Source organism: Lycorma delicatula, chromosome 1, assembly GCF_047948215.1.
Source record: "Lycorma delicatula isolate Av1 chromosome 1, ASM4794821v1, whole genome shotgun sequence".
Taxonomy (NCBI): Eukaryota; Metazoa; Arthropoda; class Insecta; order Hemiptera; family Fulgoridae; genus Lycorma; species Lycorma delicatula.
In genome coordinates, this window is record NC_134455.1 from 401,758,192 (window position 1) to 401,777,881 (window position 19,690).

General features: G+C 29.0%; 1 protein-coding gene and 1 long non-coding RNA gene across 2 annotated transcripts in view; both read left to right on the plus strand.

Annotated features, from left to right (window-relative positions):
- Positions 1 to 203: 203 nt before the first annotated feature.
- Positions 204 to 6,609, plus strand: LOC142318487 (uncharacterized). Its single transcript, XR_012754955.1, has 3 exons — positions 204 to 243; positions 2,219 to 2,367; positions 6,509 to 6,609. It is a non-coding gene; the product is annotated as an uncharacterized LOC142318487 (long non-coding RNA).
- Positions 6,610 to 9,269: 2,660 nt separating this feature from the next.
- The window catches only part of LOC142318018 (uncharacterized), a 54,562-nt gene continuing 44,141 nt past the window's right edge, over positions 9,270 to 19,690 (plus strand). The window contains exons 1-3 of the mRNA XM_075354549.1: positions 9,270 to 9,372; positions 10,923 to 11,050; positions 14,901 to 15,177. Of these exons, the coding sequence (XP_075210664.1) occupies positions 10,980 to 11,050; positions 14,901 to 15,177 (348 nt within the window). The 5' untranslated portion in view covers positions 9,270 to 9,372; positions 10,923 to 10,979. The remainder of the gene's footprint in view (positions 9,373 to 10,922; positions 11,051 to 14,900; positions 15,178 to 19,690) is intronic.

Consider the following 19,690-nt stretch of genomic DNA (forward strand, 5'->3'; position numbering starts at 1 on the left):
ACTGATTTTTGGTGATGTATAATTCTAATTTCCAGAACCATTGACTTTTTTTTACTGTGTTTTAGTATGTGTGACCATCCTTGCTTGATAGAGACTCTGCGTGGCAAAGAAATTATTGAAATTGCTTGTGGAGGTGCACATTCAGCTGCTATTACATCACATGGTGAACTTTATACTTGGGGTAAAGGTCGCTATGGTCAACTTGGACATGGAGATTCTGAAGATCAGCTTAAACCTAAATTGGTGTGTACATTTTTTCTTCTTGATGACTTGTGTATTTTTTCTCATACTTTGTCTTTTAATTAATAAAAATACAAACATTGGTAACGAAGGTTCTTGTTGATAATGTCTTGTAGTTGTTTCATTATTTTGGTATAACTTGTTTAGAAAAGGTCACCTTCCCTTTCATAGAGTTCTTTCAAATCTCTCCACACTTTGAGTCTTGTTTTCTTGTGTTGTTGCATTAACTCTTTCAGGATGCACTTTGCACTTGTTTTGCTATACTTCAGCTTGTTACCGATAATGTTATGAATTGTGCCAACACTTACTGCAGCTGGTTTTGCTATACGTTATACTCTAATATGTCAGTCTTCATGAATAATGTCGTCACTGCAGATTTCAAGCTTCAAGTTTTCAGTTTTTTTTTGTCTTCAATTATTTGAATGGTTTTATGCAGCTGTCCAAGATCCCCTATCTAGTGCCAGATGTTTCATTTCGCTATACCCCTTACATTCTACATCCCTAACAATTTGTTTTACATATTCCAAACATTGCCTGCCTGTACAATTTTTCCCATCTACCTGTCCCTCCAATATCAAAGTGACTGTTCCAGGATGCCTTAATATGTGGCCTAAAGTTTGTCTCTTTTTTTAACTATATTTTTCCAAATGCTTCTTTCTTCTTCAATTTGCCGCAACACCTCTTCATTTGTCATTTTATTCACGCATCTGATTTTTAACATTCTCCTATAGCACCGCATTTCAAAGGCTTCTAATCTTTTTGTCTCAGGTACTCCGTTTAAGTTTCACTTCCATATAAAACTATGCTCCAAACATATACTTTCAAAAATGTTTTGCTAAAGATTAAATTAATTTTTGATGTAAGCAAATTACATTTCTGACTGAAAGCTCGTTTCAGCTGTGCTATTTGGCATTTTATATATCTTGCTTCATGCATCTTTAGTAATTTTACTTCCCAAATAACAGAATTCTTCTACCTACATAATCTTTTCTCTTCCTATTTGTATATTTAGTGGCCCATCTAAATTATTTCTTATAGGTTGTGTAACTTAATAATATATCATAATTTTTTGATTGGATATTTATGACTATTATCTATTAATAAAATAAATAAAGTTTACAGAAGAAAATAAACAGAATTTTTGTATTCCTTGGAATTACTATCATATGACAGCATGCTTGTCCAAGTTTTGTAGTTCTATATGTTTTTGTAAGATATATATATATATATTTGCACATCATAAATATTTGCATCTTCAGCCTACTCTGTCGAACCATTGAAACTCCTTTACATCAGAACAAAATTGTCCTAGATTTAAAATATTTGTGAATTCTACAAAAAAAAGGATATTTTAAATTTTAGTTAGCAATTCAAATGATGATCTGAGTATTACAAAATTAAGTGTTACTATTATTTTCTGTTAGCTTGTTTAGTCTTGGAATGTTTGATTAATACTTTTTAGAATATAAAGTTAAAAGAAAATTACTAAACCTTTTTCATTAAAAGAGCATGTCTAAAATTCAAGATATAACCTTTTTTATCACTCTTTTTACTATGTTGCTAACTGATGTCTTTACAAAATTTGTTTTTAAATAGTTTTATGAGTAGAGTTAACTTAATGTAGAAAAACTTAGTTAAGTTCTTTTTTTAGTAAAATTCTAAATTAAGTTAATATAAAATTAACTTAGTTTTGAGATAACTTAAGTTTCTTTTTTCTGATTAGATAATTTCCTTGAGTCTTTTAAAAATTCAGTACTCCACATATATTCTGTTTTTATGAACTTCTGTTGGTGCTAAAATTAAACAAATGTACTAAAAGCTTCATGCTGTCACAATTGACATCACAAGGACAAGAAAATCTCAGTAATGGAGTTTATGTGATAATCACGTAGGATTTATAAATATTGTTCTGGAATGATTTTTATGAACTTCATCAAATCTTATTTAAATTTTGTTTCCCTTTTATTATTTTGTTCAGGTTGAGAGATTATTAGGTTATCGAGTATGGGATATAGCATGTGGAAGTGGTGATGCTCAAACTCTGTGTATAACAGAGGATGATACTGTATGGTCATGGGGTGATGGTGATTATGGTAAATAGGTCATGGAGGTTCTGATCGTTGCAAGGTAAATATTATTTTTTTTATTATTTTCACTATTATGTGTTAATATTTAATGAAACTTTAAACAAAACTGTATGTGAGTCTTGTAGATTTTCCTGTAAAAAAAATTGCATTTGAGCTTGTTAAAAATTTTTATGTTTTGGATTTATAAACAAAAATCTCTGATTTATAATTTGTTTATCATCAAATATGATAGTGATTACCACGCAAAACATACTTAACATAAATAGCATAACTTTGATGCAACCAAGACATTGGATAATATAGAAGGACTGGGATAAGTTTTCAGAAACTAATACTTATACTTTGGATCAGGAATATAGCAGGAGCATTGGTGGTACAGAGGTCACATTACTCAGTCCAAGATTCAAAAATTTACCTTGGATGAGTTACATTGAATCTTTGCAGAAGTATTCTGATACTAAGGGATCAAAAACCATCTATAGTCTTGTTTCGCCATCTTCTATCGTAGGACTACTGGTCTCTGCGTCTTAATACACATTTTTTGGTGATGTTTTCAAAATTATGGAAAATGCATTTGGTTTTCTGCATTAGCTCCTATGGTTTCAGAGGTACTAGTTGTGCAATGTACTAAATAAGTTTTCTGTTAAAAAATCATTAAATGCTTTGTTATATTTATATTAAGAGAATTATAATATGCAATAAAATGTTCATTTGTCAGTACTGCCCCTGGAAATGATAGCATTCTGTTCTGGCCCACCTTGTAAATTTTACTTGAATTTGTACAACATTTTTTTTAAACCGTAGTTTTCCAAAGTAACTTGAGTTATATTTGATATCTGTATTAAAGCCTGAAAAGGACATTTTTTAGGCCACAGTTTTATCACCTAATTACATTTACAAATTCATCCAATTACAAGTAAGTTTTAGTTATGTATTGTAAATAACAGCTAGTGGGATACAAACAGACATGTGTGCTTAAATTTGACAGAGCCTTGTTAAGATTTTGATTGAATTATAGTTCACTGGTCTACTCTTCTCCCAGGCAGATAGTTCATACTGTTCATAAAAACTTCCTTCAACTTGCTATCAATGCATTCCAATCTAGCCCAATTGTAAGAATTTATTGGAGTTAGTGAGTATATCTGAAAATGACATCAGTTAATGTTTGATTATCTACATGTGTTATAAAAACATAACTTCAACATCACTTGTATGATATTGTCTACAGCAATAGGCTCAATGACCACTTTTTGGAACATCTACACTAATTGTTCCAATGAGTGTTTAATATGTACAGTATTTTCCAAAGTAACTTGAGTTATATTTGATATCTGTATTAAAGCCTGAAAAGGACATTTTTTAGGCCACAGTTTTATCACCTAATTACATTTACAAATTCATCCAATTACAAGTAAGTTTTAGTTATTTATTGTAAATAACAGCTAGTGGGATACAAACAGACATGTGTGCTTAAATTTGACAGAGCCTTGTTAAGATTTTGATTGAATTATAGTTCACTGGTCTACTCTTCTCCCAGGCAGATAGTTCATACTGTTCATAAAAACTTCCTTCAACTTGCTATCAATGCATTCCAATCTAGCCCAATTGTAAGAATTTATTGGAGTTAGTGAGTATATCTGAAAATGACATCAGTTAATGTTTGATTATCTACATGTGTTATAAAAACATAACTTCAACATCACTTGTATGATATTGTCTACAGCAATAGGCTCAATGACCACTTTTTGGAACATTACACTAATTGTTCCAATGAGTGTTTAATATGTACAGTATTTTCAATGTTGGGTCTCATCAAATTTGCCACCATTTGTTCTCCAACAGTGTGATTTTCTGTCTTGGACATTTCTACCACTCAATTTTCACCTTCACCTAATTAAATATAAAAAATTGGTACTAATCACTTGATGCAGCAGGAATTTTGCAAACTTCTGTCCATTCTGAATTAGGATATAATATTTACATTGATGGCTCTAAGCTGGATGATTATGTTGAATGTTCGTTTGTGGTTGTTTACATATCAGTCCACCTCACAATGCAGTGTATTTACTGGCAAGCTATGGCCCATCATCATGTCACAGGTAGATTCCACCATATTCTGAAGTGGCTATTTCAGTTTATGGTCTTCATGTACATTAGTTCATGTCTGATATTTTCAATACACATCCAAAAATCTGCTATATCTTAGCTACTATAGTACACATAGTTTCTGCTTTCTTCTTAGCTATACATAATTTGCAAACAAAGAAGAGTTCATTTAACAACTAAAGAAGCTTGCATTCAGCCGTCCATTATAAAACATTTATCATCTGATTATGATTATCACACAAATATATCCATTCTGATTATTATGCATGCTTCCTGAAATACTGGTTGAAGGATAATTAACAGAATGAGCGGTTGAATGAAACTAAGCGATGTCACATTAAAGCTTGTATATTACAAGGAATTAATCAGAGTGAGATAGTCTTTTAAGAAATAGTCATTTATCATTTACATTTGGTGCACATCAGGTTAATACATGAATTCTCATTCATCAAGCATCCACTGTGCCAATTTGATAACTTGCATTACAGTTTGTTATATTTTCTTTGTGTGTTATGAGAATTATGTTTAACTAAATAAAAACTAGCTATATGTTTTTCAGATGCCTTCAATCTGTTTGACATTTATTTCAATTTTAATTGTTGCTTCTGGTAGTTTTCTCAAATGTGAATTTTTATATATATGTATGTGTGTGTGTGAGTGAGTGATTGAGTGTGTTTGTGTGTGTGTGTGTGTGTGTGTGTGTGTGTGTGTGTGTGTGTGTGTGTGTTTGTGTTTGTGTTTGTTTGTTTTTTTGTATGTCTAAATATACATATCCAATTATTATTTCTGTTATTACTTGTATTTATTATATTTAGTTTTTATTTTTACACCAATCGAGATTGATCATTTATTCTTGTTATGTGGGGGTCCATCTCCTTACAACAGAGTATTGTTATTTTCTGATTAAAAATTGATTTTTTTTATCTTTTGTGTTAACTTTGGCACACATTTTCTGAAATTTTATATAATATTAATTGTGACACATCAGTTCATCTATAGAATAGCATTTTGTGGTTAGTGGCTTACAGGCAGTAATAACCCATTCTGTTGTTTACCTTTAATAAGAAAATCACTACTTCTGTTTATCTCTATTTCTTCTTCCTCCAGTGTTTGCTTCTATTTTTCTTACCTCTTTCACCTGCACTCCCCTTCACCTGGTCATCTTATCTTCCTGATGGACGAACTGGTCTTTTACGGATACATTTTCTTTTGAATACTATTTGTTCCTCTTCTCCCTAGTCTATTCTGGAATGTCCCAAACTAAGTATTTCTCTGTTTTCCCAGCATGTATTATTTATTTATAGCAATATTTCATACTATATTCCCTTTTTTCTTCCTGCTATTATTTTTATGTTTTCATCTGTATTACATAAAAGTAAAATCAGCCTTAAAATAAAAACGAATTTTTCATTTGTGCTTCTGACTCAAATATCAAAATACGTTTTAACATACTAAATTGAAAAATCATTGTCAATACTAGTTTCTATTTATTTTATTCTTTTTTGTTTGTTTTTTCTCCTAAATATATCAAAAGGTAGTACGATGTTTACATTGTTTTAATTTAATATGAGTATTTTCCAAATATATCAACATTATTTATTCTGTTTTATTTGTTAGCCATCTGATTGTCTAGATTATGTGTAGTCATTGTGGAAAAACTAGACATTATATGAAGAGGGGTTTTAGTTAGCAATTTTTTGGATTTCATCATTTGTGGAATCGATTTATCTGGTCACCCTTAATAAAAATCCAAAATTGTTAGAATAGATCAAAATGATAATTTTTGATATTTTTCTGTTACATTTAAGGGCAAGGGTAGATTTACCTTTGTGCATGTTTTTATAATACGTAAAAAGAAAATAATGATTACTTAGTATGTTTTACTAATTTCTTATTTTACAGTAGTTTCTAATTCTCTTTAGGTATAAGAATTTATGATAGTAATATTTATTACTGAATATTCAAGACTTTTTTCTAAAATAACATGTTATTATGAGAGAATATTTAGGGTTGACAATATTTTATGTTTCGTTTTATATTAATTTTAATTTTAGATCTTTTATTGATTTTTATAGGTGCCTATGAAAATTCTCTTGCTGGACTTGGTGTTATTAAAGTTGAGTGCGGTTCACAATTTTCAGTTGCTTTGATGCGTTCTGGAAGTGTTTATACATGGTTAGCCTTTGTATATTAGTTTTAATAAAATTTAAAAATATGTTATTTAAATTTTATAAGTAATAACATTTTAAAAAATTGACCCATTTTAAAAAAATCTTACTTTATAATGGCAGAAATTAAAGTAAAACTGCCTCACTTTATCTTTCTTTCCAAAAATTAGCAACATTTACAGTCAAAAGAAGAAACGGTCAAGTAAAAAATACAATTTTATATTCTTACTTGTGAAGATAATGAAGTAGTAAAGTTAAAATAAACTCTTTAACAGACTATTCAAACCCATCTAATTTAGAATTCAACATAATTGGCAATTTTGAAGTTAATGCAAGTAATAGAATTAATTCAAACTACAAAATTTAGAATTCAACATAATTGGCAATTTTGAAGTTAATGCAAGTAATAAAATTAATTCAAACTACAACTGTATAAGGAAGCTTGGGTTGGAAGTCAGACACTTACACTAAAAAATAACACTAGGTTTCTTGTAAGAGAAATCAGTTTCTTCAAAATGAATAATTCTAGAAAATATTAACTTTGAAAGCACAAATAGTGAATCAGAAAATGAAATTGATTGTATTCTATTTACAAAAGAAAAAATAATTATTATGTCAATGTGTCAGTTATATGCAGATTAATCCAGATAGTGCCCATAGAGTGATACAGTCAAGAAAAAGAAGAAGACAAAACTGGATATTTATAATTATGCTAATTATTATGAAAGAAAATACAACAAAATGTAAAAAGAAGTAAATAATGTAAATTAAATAAGCATAAGAACTGCAAACATAATTAAACATAAGTACGAAGATATTGAAACGACTTCCAGTGTATTGTATGAATCCTTATTATGAGATGGCGAGTGTAAGAAAAATGAGGATAGATCAAAAACATGCATAAAATATACTGTCTAAAGATAAGAAATTTAAAAAAAATGTCAACTTGATTCTTTTATAAATGGGAAAAAAGATGAACCCATTAAGAAATTGGACAGGTGAAGGAGATCAAGAAATTAGATTTTTTAAGAATGAGTGGTCTGTGTTTAACCTTAATATTCTATAGAAAAGTTCCATCCAAAATTAAAGTCAGAGTATTTTAATCGGCCTTTTTCTGATTATAATTTACAGTCTGAAGATAAGTGTAGGTATTAATCAGCTTGTGAAAATAATAATAGCTTGTGAAAAGTGCCATAAAAATTGATGTGCTGAAAAATGCTGGTTATAACACTAAAGAACATTTCATTTTACACAACTTTTAAATTAATATAATGAAAAAAGTGAATGCTATTAAAGTAGTTTATCGAACTAATGTAAGTATTTAGCTTTTTATCAGAAAATATTAAAGATTAAGATGCTGTGACTTATTTGGTCACAGCAAAAGTAATCATGAAATTACTTTTTTAAATTTGAAAACATACATAAAAAATATATCTTTCCAGGATATTTGAAAACAGATTTAACGTTTTACAATATTCTGTTCAGTGTTATTTAAATGGTTCAAATTCATATCACTAGCATCAGAAAACTAGGAAACTAGAAAAATTATTTTGAGCTAATGCATTGATAGTTAATAACTGATTGCTGTTTCTAAATGTGTGTATTATATTTAAAAAGAACATGCTGATGCACATGCTTGTTTCAGTATGTTTCTGTGCATCCTATTAGAAAGCTGAATCAAACATCACAACCTTTAAATATTACTTAGTGCTTTTCATTGCTATATATGATGCTTGTTTTTAAATTAAGGTCTATTTTGAATTTGCCGCCTATATATGGAATGTAAATTTAAATTCCTATGTAACAGAAAAACTCTGACATTGCACTGATTTGTAAAAAGAGATTGTTCTGTTAGTATGTTTATTCTTCATGAAGATGTAATTATTTTATTATAAAGCAGTACTTTATATAGTTATTTTTACATAGATGTTAAAATCTGTTTTGGTAGTAATTTTAAGATTAAAACAAAAGAAAATAATTAGGAATAAACAATTCTACTACGATTAATGTATAACAGTGTAAAATAGGGAACTATACCTAAAATTAGAAGTTGAGATTATCCAAAATGGTTAAATGCTTCAAAACTTAAAAGCCATTTTGATTAAGTAGATTATCTGTACTATAATGATGACTACAATTTTATAAGTATCTTACTTGGATATTGAATTTCCAAATTAATTTTCAGATTTATTTTGTTATTAAATTTTGATTTTTATAAATTCCATTTTCATTTTTTAATCTTTTCCAGTTAACATCTTATTATTTAAATTTAATTAGATCTTATTATTTAAATTTAATTAGTGATAAGTATTTCACTTTCATTAACATTTAACTTCAAAAATTTTCTCATTACTGGATGTCTTTACAACTCTTAAAATTTACTTGCAGGGAAGTGCATGCATTGTGGTATGCAATGGTATTTGAACGCATCCAGTTCATTATTGTTTACACATTTAAAAAGTACTTTATTTTTGTGTTGTATATTTTGAATATTGGTTTTGTTATTCTCCATGCTCATTTCTAAAAGTTTTATTAAGATTTTTCATAGTTGAGAACAGTGTTGTATTTTATTGATCATGTTGTCTGGGGGATAATAACCTGTCTAGTTCTTCACTTAGAAAAATATTCCTTCAATTTTTTGATATTTAAAAATTTTTTCCGTAGGGGGAAAGGAGATTATCACAGATTGGGACATGGTTCAGATGATCACGTAAGAAGACCCCGTAAGGTTGCTGCTTTGCAAGGCAAAAAGATAATCAGCATTGCTACAGGTATACATTTTAATGTTTTCATGAATGTTTCATCAGTTAGATCCCTTCACCCTGTTCTACATTATTTATTTACTTCTTATAGATTTTTTAATCATTTTTCTATTGTAATTATACAAAAAATCTCTTCATTATAAATTTTCACTATTCTGCCAAATATTTGAAACGTTTATCCTCACCATATTTATTTCTAAAGTAAATCAATTATCTTACAAACATATTGTAATGGTAGAAGCTATTAGTAATAGAAAGTACCAGAATAAGAAAGAAAGAGAAAATGAAGAACATAAGGAGACTAATAGATTGAAAAAGAAAAATCCAGAAACAACAACACAGAATTCTTCCTAAAATAGTGTAGAGGGTTCGGACAATAGAAACAGCTTGAAATGCTTGAACAAATAAAAGATAGATTGGCGGCTGTTAGTACAGGTCAACCCCTAGGCCTGGAGTACCAGCAAACTTTGGTACACTGTGATAAATGTGTGGTCATTTGACTTGGTGTGTGAGAGCATTCAAAGTGTCTATCTCTTGTTAACTTTGTATTCATTTTAATTAGCTGTTGTGAAGTTCACAGTAAAATCAGAATTGTATTTTTAATTTATAATTTACTTATTTTGTTAATAGTAAGTTATCCTCAGTAAAACTCTGTGTGCTATCTCACACCAATAACACACAACAATATCAAACCAATGACATGCAAAATATTATTTAGTAGTATAATTGATTACAACCAATTTAATAAGTTTAAATATAAACTTAAATTTAATAAGATTTTATTTAATAAGCTTATCTTGTTCAAAATCATTTTGGTGGTTTATTAATGACAGTTACTATATTTTTAAATTAAGTATTTTTTCTACTGTTCTTATTTTTCTGTTGTTATTTCTAATTATAAAAAATATAATAAACTTTACCATGTTAGGTATCTTTAAACATCTAATAGATCATTGTATAAAAAAGCAGTCCAGTTTTGAAAAGATATAAAAATACTAAAAATAAATAAGATACATTTCTTTATTTAGTGTACCTACTTGTAGAAATATAATTCTTTACCTTAATTATTGGTATTATATATTGATATATTGGTATTATATATAATTTATTTTTTGAAAATTACATTTGGTTTATATAGTCATTGTTGTTCAGTATTTATTGAGATAAACCTTTTACTCTATTCTGTTTTATTTTTTGGTAGTGCAATAATAACACGGTTAATAGTTAAATTGTCACAGAAATCATTCTCTGAACAGAGCATTTCTTGGATAGTTTACTAATTTCTTATGTCAGCTATTTAAAGTAAATTATTTTAATTACTTCTAGTCCATCAAATAATTTATTACTTTTGTCTGATGGTAAAAATATTAACTGAAAAGGAAACTTATACTATTTATATGAAAAAAATATTTGTAGGCCTATGGTTGTTTCAATAGATTGAAGTTGGTCTTAGCCTGCATTTTCTACATTAAAAATGGCAAATTGTTGCTTATATGTGTTCTAGAAATAAAAATAATGATCATTGTTTGAAGTAGATTATATCTTAGTATTTTATATAGGTTCATTACACTGTGTCGCATGTAGTGAACAAGGTGAAGTGTTTACTTGGGGAGACAATGATGAAGGCCAACTTGGAGATGGATCAACAAATGCTATTCAAAAACCACGCCTTGTTGTTGCCCTACAGGTAAAGACATAACTTGTTTTATTTGATTTAAATTGTAATTATGGTGTAACTTATTTTAAACTAATTTCTAAAATTTGTATCGCATAAATGAGAGTAGCTATTCAAATTACCAATCCGTTTCTTTAAATTATGATTATATTTTATTTTTTTTATTGTTGAACCTTAATAATTGTTTATTTCATTGTTTGAATTTTTTATATGTGAGCAATGTAACTTTACCAGCAAAATATTTTTTTTTAGATGTTTGCCATTATTGTTCGTGGTGATGATTTGTTGTGTGATTATCATTTGAAAGAAGTTTTCTGTTTGGGTGGTAATTGACTTAATCCTTTGCACTCCTGTGTCCTGCATTGCAGTCCATGGTGTTCTGCCAATAGGGTCCAATTTGTTTAGGGTGTGTGCTGTCATTGGTATGACAAGTGGGTGCAGACCATACGAGCCATGCGGACACGTAAGAAAAATTTTGTTGGAGTCCAAAGGGTTAAGGAAAGTATATGATCTCCGTACTAGAAATGATGGGCCAATATCTTTACTGATGTTTTTGTCATTGTTTTCTTGTCGCTTCAGTGTATTAAGAGATTTTAAAAATAATAAGAGTATTTCACATAAATGATCATCCTCAGTACTAAATTTTTATTTCATAAAAATTAGCTTATTTTTATTACTCATGTTGATTCTGTTAGTGAACACACTTTCTTCTTTCCATAGAGGTGATTAATTAATATTAAATTATTTAATGATAGTAAATTAAATAAAAATAGTGTCATTCACTGAAGTAAGATGGGGAAAGTATTATTTGCTTGGAGAATTTTGTATTTTTGAACAAGAATTCATATAATAGTAGATCCAGGTTTCTATTGGAGCTGGTATTTATACCAGTTAATTCTTAGTATTTTGTAAATTTGTCAAAATTTCATATTAACAATATATATGATTAATAAGATTTTGTAAAGAAATAAAAATTATTTTTATCTTATTCAAATAAGATTTTCAGGTTGATTCCAATGTCATTACCATTCCAATGCCATTTTTATTAGATTGAAGTGTTTTATTAAATTACAAGTTATTGGGGGTCAAATTGATTTTATTTAAACAGAATCAAGAGATACTAATTTGCTTTTTAGCACCCTAATAAAACACTAAACTTATCGTTATTAAATATTTATTATACCCACATATATTCTCATATAAATTATAATGTCATCTCTTGGGGCTCTCAAAGAAACCTGAATGCATTTTTAAGTTTCAAAAATGGGCTGTCAGATCATTATCTTGTGCTCATAACTATGAATCGTGTTGACCTATGTTTAAATACAATAACTTACCTTTGTGTTTAGATTTATAAATGTGCAATTTTTGCTAAGAAGATTGTTGTTTTTGTGAAATTCAACGCTATACATCAGCTTAAGAGAAAAGTTCTTATTACGTTGTCATTTTTAATAAATTGCCAAACCATTTGAAAAATCTTCCAACCAATTTATACAATTAAAAAATTTACTTTCACAAAAACAATATTATTCTGTTGATGAATTTTTTAATAATACAAATTAAAAATAAAATCTTTCTTTATTCTGTTTTAACTTGTACATAAGTATGTGTTCAGAATAATTTTCATAAGTGCCATTTGAATTGTAGCTTATTTTGTAGTAATTTTTTATATGTATTTTTTATGTATACATGTATGTATGTATGTATGTATGTATGTTTGTTCGACCGTAGCAGCTGAGTGGCTGAACCAGTTTATATATATGACCTTGCATTGGAATCCTTACATTACCAGAAGTGTCATAGGCTCTATATATAAATATACTATTTATGTAACAACAAAATCACAAATAAATTTACTATTTATATAACAACAAAATAACCAATCACCAAACACAGTAACAGAACCTAAAAAAACTAATACCAAAAATCAACTTTCACAGGATCCCGCATTGTCAACCTGTACAAAATTACATCAGATAAAAATGAAAAATAAATAAAGAAAATTTTGTCCTTCAACGAAAATATTTAAATGCAGTCTATGAGGGGAGGGGGAGGGGCTTGAATAGTAATTTTCCTACATTAAAGGAATGATTGGTCACTCATTACTTGATTTAATTAAATACAGCAAACTATGTTTAATCCTTTATTTTCATATCTTATTCTTTTTTTTGGTTCAATTTATTGTTATTTTTTGCATTTAAATAAGTATTTGGACTTTAAAACATTTATTTTTATCTTATAATTTGTTTTTATATTTATAATTTATCTTATGTTGATGTGATCTATACTTCAGTTTATCTTTAGTGTAATAGAGTAACCACATTGGTTTGAACAATTTTTATTCTATTTAAATCGATGTCTCTTATTTTATTTATGATTATGGACTGTCTTTAAACATTTTCATTTGTAACTGATATAATATATGTACTTTATTTTCAAATGTGGCTATAATGAAATAGCAACTGTTTATAAGTGTTGTACTTTTGTACGTTCATAATATAATCTTTTTCTATTTTAAGTTCATTAAATATTTTATAACTTCTATAATCCTTTAAAACTAATTATTGAAATCTCAGTAAAAGATTTTATATATTTTAAATTTAAGTGATAATTAATTATTTTCTGATCACATATAAAACAAGATGCATCTGTACACTTATACAAAATAATGATATCAAGGATCTGTTACACGCTTCTTAAATTTTAGTCCAATTTACATTATTTCAGTTTATTATATTACTATTACACTCTATTCTCTAACTTTGATTTAAATAAAATAAAAAAATTTCTCAAGTAGTTTATTTTTCATAGTAGAATAGGCAACATTTTACATTGGAACAATAAAATAACATTTCCTGTAATGTTATTGTCCAGTTTTATTAAATACTTTTTCCTATGTGGCAATGTAAATCCAAACATTTTATTGCAGAATACTCTAATCAAGGGCAGTTGTGTAGTTGATACTAGAATTTGGTCAGCTACAAAATTGTTTTTACCCTTTGTATTGTCTCTAATTTTATACTTTTTCTTCCTGTTTTAAAAATATATTGTGAACCAAATTTCTGTACTGTTTTAGATTTCTTCTTTAATATCTTCTTTTTTTAAAAATTGTTTATGACCTTATCTCAATCTCTCATTTCAGAATATCATTTAATTAATATTATTAAAAAAAAATTATTATTATAATCAATTTCTTGATGCAAGTTCCAATAAATACTGAAAATTTATTTTGATGTTAATTGTAATAAGTTATTTTAAATGAGTTTAAAAATATCATAACAGTATCTCTAAACCATTCTTTTTTCAGTTAAATTGAAACTTTACTTGACTGTATCACTTTTTTGGAATCAATGATAAATAGTTGAACTGCTTGCAGAAAAAGTAAATATACTCTTAACAAAGTAGTGTGGTATATTTTAGTCTCATTTGTATAAATTTTTACTATATTTTTAGATTAGGTTTCGGAATAAGGTTTCCTTTTTTTAGAGGTATTGACCTATATTTATTAGGTAATAGAAGAAGCCAACAGTGTACAGTAATAATTGCACTTATATTACTAATCTATAAGATCTGGTTTGTTGAATGTGACATCAACTATTCAAATTATTGTTTTTACCTATAAATAAGATATTTTCTTTTGTAAAAATAAGATTGTGTCTTGATCATAATTATGAATATTGTCTAAAAGAGCTTTTCTTCATCAAAATAGTATTGAAAAATTATTTTAATTCATAACTAAATTAAATCATTTATTTGGTCCAATGCATATAATATAATGGTCTCTAATTATTTAAAATGATATTTGTGATTTAATGAGTACATACATGTATTATTGTTTTTTTTTTTATTTTTCAATGTAAAGGGAAAAAATAACAAGAGTTGCTTGTGGTTCTGCTCATACTTTGGCCTGGAGTACGGATAAACCATTATCAAGTCGTCTTCCACTCCGTGTACCTTTGGAATATGATGTTTTACGAGAATTACCACCCACATTATTACGAAGCAGGCTGGTATTACTTCACCATTTTTCTGATTTGCTTTGTCCTGTTGTCACTATGTTTCCACTTACTGGTGATGTTAGCCTAAATTCATTACGAGGTACTCTTGTCTACGCTACCAAAGAAGCGACATTCAGAAAGGTAATTAATAGTCTTTACTTTGTCATCTCTTTCTGTGTAAGTTTTATTTCACTGAATATTATTTATCATGACTACTGATTTATAGTGATGTATTTTTTTTTCAAATTGCACGGAATATTGTTAAATAAAGTTAAGTAATGTTAGTTAATAAAGATAGTAATGTTAGATAGAATAACCTAACATGGTTGTTCATAATTTGAGATACGTCATCCCAAAACTGGCAGAGCTATTCATAAAATAAACTTCCAGTGTCAGACTTTTTATAAGGAAAGTTAAAAATGTAGTGTTTTTGTTGCCTTTTTCACTGAGACATACTTACTGTTGCCCAACTATAGGTATCAAGCCTAAAAAACTGCAAAAAATTTTCAGCTCTATAAGTGATATCTTGACTCTGTTCACCACAGGAACTAGCTAGTGAACATAATACTGCTTTATGTGTCATAACTGTATAAGAAATGCTGAAACAGAAAGTTTAAATCAGCAAAGCACATTGAAGAAACACCCCTTGAAGAAACAAAACATTACTAATTTGTAAAACTTGTTTCTGTTTGATGGAAGAGAACCTTTATTTTATTTTAGTAGATTTCTACAACTAACATCGTTTCTCAGCACCCAGTTTCCACTTCTCTCGATCTTCTACATTCTCCACTGCCATATTTTTTCCCTTCATTCCCTGTTTCACTTTATCCTTTATTCACTGTAAGCTCTTCTGTCAAACTAGTCCCTATCTTTACTCTTAAAGAGTTTTCTTCATGTAATTTCATGCATATACGAAGTTTTAATTTACTCCAATCTCTTAACTTCTTTCATAAATTATTTATGAGAACATTGTCTTATGCCTTTTGTAAGTTTATTGAAGCAATATGAGTCTTCTGCCACTTGCATCCATTTTTCTAGCAACAGTTTATGAGCAAAAAGTCTGTTGTTGATCTCCCTGCTCTAAGATCTACCTGCTTTTCCTTGAATACCAGCAGTTTCCCTCTCAAATAAGGTTTTTAAAACTTTATCCGAAAAGTACCCTCTCCAAAAATTAGAATACCTCCAAACTTCTATAATTCTTAGGGTCATCTGTTTTCACCTTTAAAGTAAAGAGTTTGATGTTTCCACTCACTTCCAATTATACTGAGAAAAATTTGGATTAAGAAGACACTATTATTCACCACAGTTTGGATAGCATGAAGATGCATTTGCCTGAGCTAAAGTAAATATGTGAATATATAAAGTGAATATGAAAATTTAGTCACAAAAGCATTGAAAATATTAATCCCTTTCACCACATCTTACCTTTGTGAAAAGATTTTTTCGTCTATCATTGCACTAAAAACTAAATGTAGGAATTATCTTTTATCACTTGAAAACAATTTGCTTTTGTGTGTTTCTAACATAGTTTCATGTATGGAAAACCCGTGCAAAAATTGGATGAACCTTTGCGCATATGTGTTGGGCAGCGTCTCTAGTATGGCCTTCAATCATGCTGAATCACTTCGTTTAGTTCTGAACACGCACGAGGGCTATTTTTATTTTCAAGGTCCGATCAGTCGCGAAATAAAAACCCATGCAAAAATTGGATGAACCTTTGCGCATATGTGTTGCGCAGCGTCTCTAGTATGGCCTTCAATCATGCTGCATCACTTCGTTTAGTTCTGAACACGCAGCTAGCACGTAAACATGTCTGCAACAATAGCATCTCCCGCCAAGTGTTAAGTACGTGCGGTAATTCAGGCTGAGGGGTGTAATGCAGCTGAAATTCATCGACGAATAAGTAATGTGTACGGCGAAACTTCAATTAGTGACAACAAAGTGCGACAATGGTGCAGGAACTTTAAAGCAGGATGTACAGATGTTCATGATGCAGGCGGTCAGGGAAGGAATCGGATGTCAACCGATGATCTCGTTGAGCAAGTGGATGAGGCAATTCGAGAAAATCATCGGTTCACAATTTCTGTATTGAGTGATTCGTTTCAAGGTCAGCTCTCTACACTATTGTGAGTGAGAGACTTCAGTACCGCAAACTGTGTGCGAGATGGGTTTCCAAGATGTTGTCCCACTATCACAAAACAATGAGAGTAGACGCCTCCCTAACGTTTCTCCAGTACCACCACAATGAAGAAGAAGATTTTTTGAACAAAATTGTCACAGGAGACGAGACATGGGTCCATTTTGAAACAGAAGAAACAAAAAAACAATCCAAACAGTGGATGCATTCTCATTCTCCCAGTAAACCAAAGAAGTTCAAGCGAACCTTCTCCAACAGAAAATGTATGGCTACTGTGTTCTGGGACCGGAATGGAGTTCTCTTGGTGGAATTCATGCAACGTGGCACGACCATCACTACAGCCTCATACTGCGTGACTCTTCAACATCTATGAAGGGCAATTCAGAATAAGCAGAGAGGAATGTTGTCATCAGGCATGACGAGGGTATTGGGAAGTTGATACCACACTACGACAAATGCCTAAATCGGAGTGGCAACTATGTAAGTTCTTGTTACAAAAAAAATTTTTTTTTCACTGAGGTCTTAATTTCGTGACCGATCGGACTTGAAAAAAAAATAACCCTTGTAATAAATGATTTTTTCTTATAAAATGACTTCAATATTGTTTATGTGTAAGGTTGTAGGCTAATTTCACAACCCCCCCTCATATCACTGTGACCCCCTAGGTTGAGAAATGCTGATTTAGAGTCTTACAGCATCCTGACATGTAGAGATACATCTAAACAGTTTTAAATCATTAGCTTGTAATAACATCTTTGAGTATTTTACACTCAGTAATTTCATTTATGAAATTAGAGAACATTAGTCGAAGGTTAGAACTCTGGAGCATACCTGACTATACTGTAAATTTAATAGAGTATGAACTTCAATACAATATAAATCGAGTCCTACAGACTAAATATAAGCGGTTGAAATATCAGCTTATAAGAAAACTCAGACTACAGTAAAATTGACGATCTACTTTATCAAACTCTTTTGTGAAATAAGTGTGAATAAAATCGATTTGTGAACATAGTTAAAAAAAATCCAAAACATATTCAGAAAAGTTTATTTATGTTTGACATTTTAGAATGACCCAAAAACAAACCATATTGATGAATTGAAGTTTTATTTTTTGTATGGAAGAATATGAGCCTGTACAAAGTTATTCAAAAATTTGTTATGGCTGTAGAAAGAATGGAAACTCGATAATAATTCTTGTTATCTTGTATATCACCCTTCTTGAATAACAGAATAATTTTTGCAATTTTCCATTCTACAGGAAAAATATCAGAACAAAGTTATGAATTACACAAACACATTAGTGATTTATAAAGATAGTTTTGTATGCTTTAAATGTCTTGGACAGAATCAAGTCAAAGCCAACAAATCTTTGATACCAACTTATAGTCACTTTCCACTGGATGTTCTGTGACAAATGGAATTATCAGAAAAGAAGGTAATCAAGATAAAGCCTACAATAATGGCTTAGAAGGTACTGGTTAACTCCTCTACAATACTCTGCAAAAGTATTGGCATTATATTAACTCTCATTACACCAATCATTCAATAACCTTACTGCAAAATCAATAGTATAGTCCTTTTATATTTTAAAAATCAAAAGTTTTCTGATATGTCAAGGGAAATTAAGTTTTCAATGTTATTTACATACAAATGTTACTTGTTAATCTGAATTTTTAATACTTTTTGAGGAAATGAAATTACTGAGTGTGTAAAATACTCAAAACATTTTATTATAAGCTGATTTTTTTACATAAAAATGGCTTTTAAGTAAAATGTGTTGGCCTACTTTTTAAATGTCATTTGAAATTTATATTTTTTTCTGATAATAATAGTTCAGATGAAACAGATAGGACATTTAATTTGAAATCAAAATTTTCTTTTGGGTATAAACCGGTTTACTATTAAGTAAAAAAATTCATAAAAGTAGGACTCGACTAAATCTATTTAACTTGGTTCATATAAAGTATAATTTGATGAAAACCAATAAAAAGTTATACAATTTGCTTTAAAATTGATATTAGTTTAAGAGAAATGAGTATCATGAGATGCAGAATAGCGTTTTATATTAATGATACTAAGAACAGAATGATGAACAACTATATAGACAAATTTTTGACATATTATATCAATGTTACCAATTACCAAATCTAAGGTCTTATTATGAGTAGTATTTCTAATACTATATAATAATTTTAGAAATACTAACATTATTGTGATCTAAAATCTTCTACATGTTGTGATCCAAAACCACAACAGTTAAAAAAATGCAGCAAAGCTGTACAGGAAACATCACTTTAAAAGAGATCATCAACTGAACCAAAAATATACAAATTAAGATCATTTGTTATTATTAAATCTCCTTTACAGTTAGATGAATTGTAGAAATCTTCAAAATCACTGTAAAAGCATACAGGTATTCACCAAGCAGTGATTCGGCAAAATTGATACGACTAAAAAAGTTGACAGTCAGAGATATTTAACCCGCATAAGTTTTCCCCTATCAGCTCTAACTGA